General features: G+C 43.4%; 1 protein-coding gene across 1 annotated transcript in view; it reads left to right on the forward strand.

Annotated features, from left to right (window-relative positions):
• NFATC2 (nuclear factor of activated T cells 2) overlaps positions 1-12,260 on the forward strand; it is a 113,698-nt gene that overhangs the window by 25,142 nt on the left and 76,296 nt on the right. Inside the window, exons 4-5 of the mRNA XM_077832278.1 lie at positions 7,231-7,433; positions 8,136-8,308. Coding sequence (XP_077688404.1) covers positions 7,231-7,433; positions 8,136-8,308 — 376 coding nt within the window. The remainder of the gene's footprint in view (positions 1-7,230; positions 7,434-8,135; positions 8,309-12,260) is intronic.

The raw sequence follows: 12,260 nt of genomic DNA on the forward strand, positions 1-12,260 counted from the left end.
GCTAACGAGGCCAATTCAGTTAAGGTGGATGTGGCCCATTCCCAACAGTAGACAAGAAGGGGTGAATACCAACAGATATTCTGTTGGGAGTGGGCCACATCCACACTAATTGAATTGGCCTCATTAGCACTGACCCCCCACTTGGTAAGGCAACTCCCATCTTTTCATGTGCTGTATATTTATACCTGCTTACTGTGTTTTTCTCTCCAGTGGTGAATTAGACCCTTTGTGTTTTACTTGAGACATAGAGGATGCGTATGTTGTTGTTTAAACTTTTTATTTTTGTCATTAACATACATGAACAGAAAATAGAATCCCGTAAATCAGTGGTTCCCAAACTTGTTCCGCTGCTTGTTCAGGGAAAGCCCCTGGCGGGCCGGGCCGGTTTGTTTATCTGCCGCGTCCATAGGTTCGGCCGATCGCGGCTCCCAGTGGCCACAGTTCTCTGCTCCAGGCCAATGGGGAGCTGCTGGAAGCGGCACGGGCCAAAGGATGTACTGGCTGCTGCTTCCAGCAGCCCCCCTTGGCCTGAAGCAGCGAACCGTGGCCACTGAGAGCCGCTATTGGCCGAACCTACAGACGCAGCAGGTAAACAAACCAGCCTGGCCCACCAGGGGCTTTACCTGCACAAGCAGCGGAACAAGTTTGGGAACCACTGCCTTAAACTATTCAGTTTATCCTTCTTAACATTAAGTAAATTCACATTTCCACACAAGTATAATAAATCTTATCCATCACTGTAAAACAATACCCATATATATCACCTATTAATACACCTGCAAACCCATAACCAGCTGCTACACATGGCTCTTTATATAGGAATCATCTACCCTGTTCCATTTTAGTCTGTTCCTCAGTAACTTTCCCTTTAAAAAGTCCATTTGTGTTGATCAACTCCTACAGTTATCTGTCTTGTTTGTTTTGTTCAATGGTAACCAAACACTATATGATCTGCTTGAGAAGATTATGTTTTAACTTAACCAGTGCTTGGAAAAGGAGAGAATCACATGCTAGCAACAGCAAAAAGCATTTTTTCCCTCTGAAACAGTACCAATGGCCCCATGTAGGTGTGAAATATAACTACACAGAAGTGCATTGGTGCCACATTTCAGTATGTAGTTAATAATAATGTACACTGTGCTTCTATAGCACCATTCTTTAGAGGTGTTCAACATACCTTGAAACCACTGTCTCAAGATAGTTTATGTACACAATGGAGAGGAAATGGAGGCACAGAAAGACATAGGGCCTTGCCCAAGGTCTCAGAGTAAGTCAGCACCAAAAGAGTCAAGACGAGAACCTATGGGTCTCATGCTCTATCACTTGCTCTAACCGCGACTCGCTCTTGCCTCCCCTTCTAAAAGCTCTCACCTAACCCAGTTCTGTCTCTTTAGGGAACAGAAATCCCAAACACTTGGGGCCTGAATCTCATTAGGGGGACATTAGAGTAAATGAGATTCAGGTCCCTGGAATGTTAATAAAATATCATCAAAATAAAAAACATAAAATACGAGCATAATAAAAATTCACCATTTAGCAGAATCAGATGTTCAAATGATAATTGTCTGAGGCCTTTTTAGGCTGCTTCTGTAAGTAGCAAAAAGAACTAGGGAAGAGAGTTCCTCTGGCTCGTGTTCTCTTGGAACGTCCTGACTACATTACATTGAACGAAAACATGTGACAAGTTTCCCCTTTATTGCTTTAACTAAAACAAGCATGCCGACTGTTATATGGTACAGTGGCTGGCTGAGGCCTTTGTGCTTAGTGACAGCTACTGATACCCTGGTCTCCATGGGACAAGAAAATGAGGCTTTCAGTTCAGGTTGGAACATTTGTGAATAAAGGTCTCCAGGCATCCTTGGAAACACTGCAGTCTAAGAGAATTAATGATTAGTAGGTGATTAGACACCAAATGTAAAATTCTTCCTCACAGGAGATGAATTCAACAGCCAAGATGGAAAATGTGAAGCAAGCAGGAGGTAGCTAAACAAGTATATCTTCACCCTGTCTCCTCAGTAGTGTCCTAATGTTACTTTTCATGTAGCTGAGTATTTTAATAGACACAGGGAAGATGAAGAATTTTGGATTGGGAAATAGTTCATAATGTTAAAAACGTTGAGAGCCATTAGTTTCATGTGGAAACCCCTCTCCATGTCTAAAGGGGAGCAGGGAATTTAGCAGGCATGCAGCTCCAATTTGAGCTAGAGGGAGCTGGAAGCTGAAATCCTATGCCACTCCTTGTAAACTTAGGAGAAAGCTTCTAAGTGTTTTCTTATCTTTTCGTGTACAGCAGGAAAAGGGAAGCAGTAGGCGGAAGCGATTTCTCACGCTGCTTTGTATTTACTTCTAATTGAATGTAACCAGCACAGGTCTGTTTTCTCATTTTTTACCAGAGGCTGATGAACGTCTCTCTGAATCACCAGTGCTTTATTTCAAAAGTTGACTGCACACACACGCACACATCTCATTCAGAGGGAAGCTGAAATGACTTCCACAGGGAGATGGCAAGTAATATGCAACAATTAACAGACCAGCCCTCAGGTTGTGGTGAACTGAAATAAGCAAGAGTGCTGATTCGTTTCAAGCAAACAAAATGAGTAGGGCCTGTGAATTCATTTGCTTATTTTATACTTTCTTTCTGGCAGTTGCTTGCATTGTCTAGGCAGGAAGATGTATGTAATCAACTTTAAAGATGCAGCTTTATCCCCCCAGAGGGGAGAAAGACCTGCAAATCCAGACTAGGAGAAGCTCTGCTGGGATGAAGGGGAAACAAAAATTGCCCATGACATTCACTGTATCATGCAACTTGCACTTCTACTACACAGGGCCAGATTTTCTGTGGGCCTCCCAAAAGGTGCCTACAAGATTTGCAGGTGTCTCCATTTTTCTTAGTGCAAAACTCATCACAATTTGCCTTCACTCAATAGGCAGCCAGGTGTGTAATTTTCTAATGTGCAGGTGCCCAAAACAGAAGCCCACGACAAATTTGGCCCTAAAAGTCTACAAATTAAAAAAGACAAAAACATCAACAAATACTGCATATAAATAGTGCAAGCCAAGGAGAGTGGAATGGTGTCAGAAATTGTTACAACTTCATTCTTGGAATACCAGATTCGTTTCGAATTCTTTTAGTGTGATCTACTGCACTGTGCATAGCCATGGGAGCTAGGAGCTCTTGATATTCTTACCCCACCTCCGTTACTAATTCACTGTGTGACTGTAAGCAAATCACTTAAATCATCAGGTTTCCCATTTGTACAAAGGGGCTACAATTCACATCTCACAACAAATATAATATGAGTGGTGTCTTTGAAGGGGTAAATCTCTGCTGTTTATAAGCTGTATGGTGGTCAATATAAACTTAAGTCAGTAAATATATTTTAAAGAGGGTCCAACTAAATTCCCTGTAGACAGAAATACATGTGTGTGTAATATGGATATGTGAGCACACTTGGAAGACTCTGGGGAATTTACACCTCTATCACTGATGTACACGATAAGTTTATTTTGCAGTTTTCAGTTGCAGTAACTGAGCAATGTTAAAGGATTCACCCCTTCAGTCTCGAGTGATGGGCTTTATTCTGAGTGCACTGTATAACACTTTAGAGATGAGTTTGGATTTTCAAAACCTCCAAAGTTGAAGGGTATTCAGACTGGGATTTTGGTTCAGCCAAATACTGGGACAAGGGCCAATGCAGATCTGGGTCTAGATTTGAATTTCAAATTCCCTTTGAAAGGTCTGAAGACTTTTGGATCTGTGTTTACATCCATTTGTAGGATGTACTGGCCCATTTGTTTAGAGCTGCACAAGTAAAATTTCATGTTCATTTGCTTGCCTAATTTGTGGTCACAGTTACTGCAATTTTGTGTGGTAATTGTGTTGCCAAATGGCTCATTGGACTTCTACTACACATACATACAACAGTGGTAATGTACGTGCAAATGCATAGAGAGTTTTTGCATTTAAAATGATAGGTGTGCATTTCTAAAAATCATAATGCACTCAAACTTAGACATCATTTTTAACTGATATTGATACAGAAATGCAATGTAGAATACATGAATGAACCTTGTTTAGGAAGCGGTGAGTCAAATCATGCCACACATTTCCATTTTGTTTATAAAGCCCAATTGCTGTAGCAAACCAAACAAGAAAAGTCTCCTTATTTTCTGAATGATGTTATTTGTTTATCTGCCAAAGTGCCTTGCATTTCCTCAGGTCACAGACCAGCCCATGTCTGACTATGTTAATATTATAAGAGTTATGCAACAGCAAAGTTGTTTTTATTTAAAAAAAAAACTTTTAAACTAAAAGAAATAGGATCTTAAAATCCCAAAATAGCGTATGGAAAGGTACACATAATGTCTGGCTTCTCTTTTCCCTTGTGGCAAATGTGACTCAAAGGAGTTGGTTTTTCTCCAGCCCAATCTGTATATAGTTTGGGGAGTTTTACTGTGAATAGCTCACCTTATAATACCCCCAAAATATCCCCTGTCAGGGTTTTCTAGTCATAAATCATTCTCAGCTTTCAGTCTCTATCCTGAAATCCAGATTTGTATTTTCTGCTTTGTTGAAAGAATAGTAAAAATGAAGCTGGGGTAAGGCCTTGGCCTTGGGAGATGATCCTATATTCGTTACTCAAACGAAACTCCCCTTTCACCTGAGTAGAATGCAGCACCATGCCCTCCTCTGAGACTGTGGCAGCGTAGCATGTAGTTAATCATAATGAAAACTCTGATGTCTTCCTGAGTTAGATAAGAGCTGGTTTTGAAGGGCTGAAAAAATGTCATGATTCTCCCAATGATCCCCTCCTGTTTACTGTATCTATATAGTATAGGGGTTAGTACTATCCTGGAAGAAAACCAGACTCTTGTTCCTTAATTGTATTGAAGTACCTAGTAGCTGGCTGGGTTGGGTAGCTTAGGTGAATACTGATTAAGACTAAAATTTCCTTATAGTTCAATCTTTGAGGAAAGATACCTTTAAAATAAATCCTCAATTTACTGGTTTATTCTTGTTCACTAGTTTCTCTCTAAAAGTGCTGCACAGAGTGCTAATTTGTTAATCCTCAAAAAACCAAAGTGGTAGGTTTAGTATTATTTTGCCCATTTTACAGAAGAGAAAATGAAGCACAGAGAGGTTATGTGATATACCCAGGGCCAGGCAGCAAGTCAGTGGCAGAGTTGAAATTAGATCTCTGGACTTCATGACTCCCATCCTATGCTGAGAGTACTTAAAAAGTAATCTCCACTTCCCCATCTTTGCATGCGTATAACCCCTCAGTGGAATACAATCAGGACCATCGTTCGAAGAAGAATCTCCCCTTCCTCATATCCTCCTCCCTTTACTGTATGGTTCTTTGGCCAAGAAGTCTCAGGCTAGAGCTACACTACCGAACTTACAGTTGTGCTGCTGTAGCCTAGCTAGTGCAGATGCTCTAAGTCGACAGGAGAGAGCTCTCCTGTCTCCTTACTTGCTCCAGCCCCACGAGCGGCAGGAGCTATGTCGGTGGGAGAAGTTCTCTCACCAACATAGCACTGCCCACAGTGGTCCTTAAGTCAGTGTAATTTACGTCATTCAGGGGGTGGCTTATTCACCCTCTTCAGTGACACAACTTATACCAGCGTAAGATGTAGTGTGTACATAGCCTAAGAAACCTTGGGTTTTGAATTCAGTACATTTAAGTGCAATTCCAGTACAACCCTAAACCTCCTTGCTCAGATAGCTGGGGAGTGATCCATAAATGCAAGTCTGGTCCAGGTTGCGCTATGGAATTGCCAATTCCATCTGTGTCCTCATTTAATCTTCATACCCCTTTTCTGTCCATACATTGCTAAATCTCCTAATTGCAGCCTTCATCTTTCGCACATTCTTGATGAGGCACAATCCTTCATTCCACCCCCAAGCTTGGAATATTATCTCTCTGCTCCTTCACATCACTCCTACAAATCCACCTCTTCCACAAACCACCCTAGGCTGATCTCTCCATTAGCAGTGTCACCAGGCCTTCTTACATCTGAACTGTTGTCAGTGTATTGCATCAAACTGTGTCTGGGCCTGATCCAGTAACTCTTTTACTCACACAAGTGATCCTTACTATCTGAGACTTAAGTTTCATTGACTTCAGTGGGACCATTCGTGTGAGTAAAGGTTGCAAGATTGGGACCTTAGGTTGTAAGATCTCTGGGATAAGGATCCTGTCTTCATGTGGATGGCAAATATGTGCTATGTGAATCATAATGTAGCAGAGGACTGTGAGTGTTACTTTACATTTACCATACCAGGGGAAGGTTGCCAGCAATGCATTGATGCCGCATGTGGTCTCTTTCCAGGGGGGTGAATTAATCACTCTATGCAAAGATACCTCCTGCTGCCTGGTGAAAAGAAGAAAAAAGATTTTGGCCATGAATGCTATTAGCTTAATGGTTTTGTTCTCTGATCTTCCAGTGCTGTTTGCTTTGTATGGCTTCATCAAGGTTTTGTATGCGGACAGAGTAATTGAAAACAAATCTAGCATGCCTCAGGCCATAAAGTTCCCTTTCAGCTAGATCCCTGGCTATGTGGTAGATATGTCTGTTTTTAATTTTCAGTGATGTGAGAAATTTCAAATGGTTTGATTAATAATTTTTAAAGTTAATAAACAAAGATATATATTCCCTGGTCTCTGGCCTAGAGAGAAATTCTAGCCCTGTTTTGCTCATCTCTTAGCAAATGTACTTCAAAAACCTGTGTTCATTTATTATTGTTGTTATTATTTCATTATCTGTCTGGATGTAGCACCTAGGAGCCCAAGTCATGGCCCAGGATCCCATTGTGCTAGTGCTGTACAAACACAGAACAAAAAGATGGTCTTTGCTCCAAAACCCAGTCTGAGCAAAATAGCAGCACCCCTCCTCCTGTCTGTCTGCTTCAAAAATGGCTGATTGAGTCAAGCAGCCAAGAGCTTCCGCTGTTACTTCCCAGATTTTTTTAAAGACTGCAATCAAAAACAACATTGAGGCAATATGGTTTCTAATCTCCACTGAACATCAAAGTATAATTAATCATTCATCTTTTCTTAGATGTATTCCATGTATACCAAGGTCTCCAGAAGGTACTGCTGTGGGAAAAGAATCCCATTTACATGAGTTGAGATGAACTGGTTTTAGTGTTGTGCATATGTCTCAATTTCTACATGATTGAGGGCACTGGGAGTACAATATGTGCTAATACATTTGATTTCTTGACAGCTTCATGGTTACATGGAGAACAAACCTCTGGGTCTTCAGATCTTCATTGGGACAGCAGATGAACGGATACTTAAACCTCATGCTTTCTATCAAGTCCATCGCATTACGGGCAAAACTGTTACCACCACCAGCTATGAGAAAATCATAGGCAACACCAAAGTTCTAGAGATCCCCCTCGAGCCCAAAAACAACATGAGAGCAACGTAAGGATGCTATTGCAGCAAATCTCTTATTACTATGTGAGATAAGGCAGAATTAATTTGCATATGTTGTTTAGAGAGGAATCACTTAAATAAATCAACTTCCTGTGTTGGAGATAGATTCTAGATTTTTAGGTGTGAATATAATTTATACAACCTAAGGCCCCTTTTACGATGCCAGAGTGGTACAAATGTTCTTAGTGTGAATGACTTGGGCTTGGAGAATTTGTGATGGTGTTTCAGGGATGGAAGAAACCCTGCAGCAACTAATAGTGTATGAACTGGAGGAAATATGTAAATATTGTACTGCGTGGTGAGTGACATATGATATGTGGGGTAGATTAGGGGTCACAGGGTCAGCTGTACATCATCTGGTGAGAACCATGTTAATCCCATCATGCACTGATACCATGTTAATCACTTACTGCACAGTTTAGATGTGTAACTAGCTATATGCACACACGTAGCAGTCACAAATTAGATGCACAACTGCCTAGTCATGTTGCTGAAAACCCTTGGACATTTTAACTGTAATACCTAAATTAAAAATGGAAAGAGAATTCAGGGCTTCTCTTATCTTTGCTTCTTCAAAATCACTGAGGCAAAATGGTTTAGCCCTCTTTTGTCTTTCAGATGTCTTTGAAATGTTTGAGAGCAGAAACACTGACATACGCATACACAACATGTCTTCTGTTTGTTTGTCAGCATTGACTGTGCAGGGATTTTGAAGCTGAGGAACGCGGACATCGAACTGCGGAAGGGGGAGACGGACATTGGTAGGAAGAACACCAGGGTGCGGCTTGTCTTCCGTGTGCACATCCCTGAATCCAGTGGCAGAATAGTCTCTTTGCAAGCGGCATCTAATCCCATCGAATGCTGTAAGTTGCCCACTACCCATTACATTTGTCAATTTACATCATTGTCCTTATACGCCAGAATGCAGTAAAGGGAAATTAGCACATCCCATGTACTGTGCACATCGTTTGGCGAAGTGCAGATGCTCTGCCTTTCTCACTGATTGACTCCTGGTCTCGCAGCTCTCATTCATGCAAGCTATCCTTACCAATATATGTAGTTCCATTGAAATTCGAGGATTTCTCAGTGAGCAAGGATTGTCCAGGCATGCAGAGTTGCAGGTTCAGGAGCTAGAGATGTACACAGGCTCCAAATGTCAGCATATGGCAGAATTTGGTTATAGGGTTTGTGTCCCTGGCAGAAGCATTTAACTTTGGGAGTAGAAAAGGCTTTATAGTAGGATTTTCAAAAGTGCTTTGGTGCCTAATTCCCATCAGGCATTTTTGAAAATCCAACCTAACGTTAGCTCCTTGTTTCTGGATCCTTCTGACTGATAGGTCATCCTCTTTTCTGCATCTGTGCTCATATGGAGGCTGTATGTATGTGTGTGTGTTTAACATACCTACCTAATCTACCCCAGAGACATTTTTTGTATTTAGTAGAAAGATGCCGGAAGGAAAACTCTGGATCCAAATGTTCACAGACATTGGGATGTTTGGAATCAGAATCTAGATCAGATCCCAACTTTGTGGTTAATCTCTATTTCTGTTATGGATTAACCCCAATCTGCAGAACTGAAAATCCCTGAACAGTTGTTTTATTTTTTTTGGGGGGGGGAGGGAGCTTTGAAGGGGAGGATGTGCAATGGCAATTTGGATTTTGAAGCTTGGGTTCATCTTTGATAGCTATTTAATTTATCTAAAAGCTTGGGGGCATAGCAGAAGCGCACTAGAACAAACCATGAAAAGCCCCTGGTTTTCTGGTATTCCTGTGATGGGGAACATAATAGAGATAGAGGAAAGAGTGTGAGTTTGATTCTTTAAGGACCAGATCCTATAAGATGCTGAAAAGCCCACATCTCCCACTAGTTTTAATGGGAGTTGAGGACACTCAGCACCTGACAGGCTTGGACTTTAAGAAACCATAGGCCATGAAAAGGTCTCTAATAAAGTGCACCTAATCATGAGAGTCATTTCTGGAAGGTCTCCACCTACTTATCTGGCCTGTGTGCATCCTGTGATACTTTTTGTTGGTAATGGGAGCTTTCTGGATTGTTTGGGGATTTCACAAATACATCATGAACAGTTTTCACTCCTTGCACTGCATGACTCATGTCCATGAACAAAGAGTGTTTTGTAGTAAGCCATGTGAAGGAGGTTACTGAAGAGGCCACCATGTGTTTTATAGTTCAGAGGCAGGCTCTGTTTAGAGCAATTAGTGTAAGTGTTGTGTGGGAGGAGAAGCAGTTTTGTGATAAGAAATCAAGTGTTACAAATATAAATTTACTCGTGGTGTTAGCTTGTTTGGAGAAGAGCAGCAAAAGTGACTAGAGTGGGCTAGAGGAAGGAAGATTGGTTTATGAGGGAAGGTTAGTGGAACTTTACATCTCCCTAGTTACTTTCATCTGAAGAGATCAGATATCAATGTAATCGATGGTATCAAAGGTTTCAGAGTAGCAGCCATGTTAGTCTGTATTCGCAAAAAGAACAGGAGGACTTGTGGCACCTTAGAGACTAACAGATTTATTTGAGCATGAGCTTTCGTGAGCTACAGCTCACTTCAAATGCATCCGATGAAGTGAGCTGTAGCTCACGAAAGCTTATGCTCAAATAAATTTGTTAGTCTCCATGGTGCCACAAGTCCTCCTTTTCTTGATGGTATCAAAGCAGTTTTCAGAATTATTTAAGCTTCAATGGACCATTGTGAGCTAGGTAGGGTAAGTCTTATATTCACTTTACTGAGAGGTAAAATGAGCACAGAGTGGTTAAGTGACTTGCCCCAAGGTCACACAGTGAGTCAGTGTCTAAGCATAGAAGAGAACTCAGGCTCCTGGGCTCCCACCCAAAGAACAATGCTTTCTTTTGAAAAGAGTGCAGCCTGAAGTTTTTTAAAACCATCTGCAATTGTGCATTGACTTTGTGCACACAGTCAACAGAACTGTAGGAGTCAATCAGGTAGCTGGTTATTTGCATACGCCATTTTGCACATGCATGTTTAATTTGCCTGGGGAATTGCTGCAATAGCACCTGTGCTATTTTGAAAATGTTGGCCTGCTCAACGTGGCTACACATTTACTCCGGTGGCATGATAACTTTTTACAAATATTTGAAGGATGTAAACTCCAAGAAGATAGAGATTGGCCCAGGTGGTTTATTGCTAGGATTACTGGAATTAAATTGAGTCAATTAAAATTTAGGTTCCTATTATAAGTAACTAAAGTTCCCGTTGGAAAAAAGTGGATTTGTTTCCCCAAGGAAAAAAGAGAAAGCCCCATCACTTGGGAAACATAACCCTGGCTGGGACAAAGCACTGTAATGTATTTTAGGGAGCCATCTTGGTTGGCCTGATGGGATGGACTAGATAATTAGGAGTAATAAGTCTTTTCCATTTCTAATGTCTGGTATTTAATTATCAGTGTTTACAAATGGCAGACCAGTTACTAACCTCAGCCTAGTTCACACAATAAAGGAGAAAGCTGTGTTCAGACAGGCTAGTTCAGGGGCAGGCAAACTTTTTTGGCCTGAGGGCCGCATCGGGTTTCTGAAATTGTATGGAGGGCCAGTTAGGGGAGGCTGTGCCTCCCCAAACAGCCAGGCATGGCCCGGCTCCCGCCCCCTATCCGATCCCACCGCTTCTCACCCTCTGACAGCCCCCCAGGCCTCCTGCCCTATCCACCCTGCCATCCCCCCGCTCTCGGTCCCCTGACCGCCACCGGACCCTCCCCCCCAACTGCCCCCCGTGACCCCATCCAACCCCCCTCCTTCCTGACTGCCCCCCGGGACCCCTGTCCCATCCAACCACCCCTTCTCCCTGACCACCCCTGGACACCTTGCCCCTAACTGCCCCCTGCCCCCAACAGTCCCCCACCATCCCATTCAACCCCCCTCTCCTTCCTGACTGCTCCCCCACCCCGGGACCCCTGCCCCATCCACCTCCCCTGCTTCCTGACCGACCCCGGCCGCCCCATTCAACCCCTCCTCTCCTTCCTGACTGCTGCCCTGGGACCCCTGCCTCCATTCAACCCCCATTCCCCACCCTCTGACTGCCCCGCCCCCTATCCACGCCCCTGACCACCCCCCAAACTCCCCTGCCCTCTATCCCAACCCCCTCTTGCTCCCTGCCCCCTTACCATGTTGCCTGGAGCACCAGTGGCTGGCAGCGTGGCTGCACCAGGACAGGCAGCCACGCCGCACCACGCAGCACAGAGCACCGGGTCAGGCTGGGCTCTGCAGCCCCGCTGCCCAGAGCATTGTGCCACATGGTGGCATGGTTGCAGAGGAGGGGGGGCAGCCTCCTGGGCCAGGAGCTCAGGGGCTGGGCAGGATGGTCCCGTGGGCTGGATGTGGCCTGCGGGCCATAGTTTGCCCACCTCTGGACTAGTTTATAGAAACATAACGCCTTCTAGCCTTGACTCAGATTAGTTCAAATCACATGGTTAGCATCACAAAGTGTAGAGTCACCATGGATGCCACAATCCAGGATACTTACTGGGTCGGATCCTCATTCCTCCCCCACCCCCCTCACCCCCCTCTAGTATTAATGTGGTTTCACTATTCTGCTATTTTTTCCCTTTTGTCACTTGGGAGTCCTGGTCCACGATAAACCCTCCCGTAAGACCCACCGTATCCAGCAGCGGTTTAAAATGTCCCCAAGGGGAACATCATTACGTAGCAGCTTCAAGTGAACTGGTCATTAGCTCTGCCGGTTGTGGCTCCCCAGAGATTACTGTTGCTTCCAACAGAATGCTGGACTGTCCACCTCAACAGAGGCTGAGCTTGCTTAAGAACTCCCTTTGGTGTCAGCAGAACAGTTCCT

Source organism: Eretmochelys imbricata, chromosome 13 (genome assembly GCF_965152235.1).
Source record: "Eretmochelys imbricata isolate rEreImb1 chromosome 13, rEreImb1.hap1, whole genome shotgun sequence".
Taxonomy (NCBI): Eukaryota; Metazoa; Chordata; order Testudines; family Cheloniidae; genus Eretmochelys; species Eretmochelys imbricata.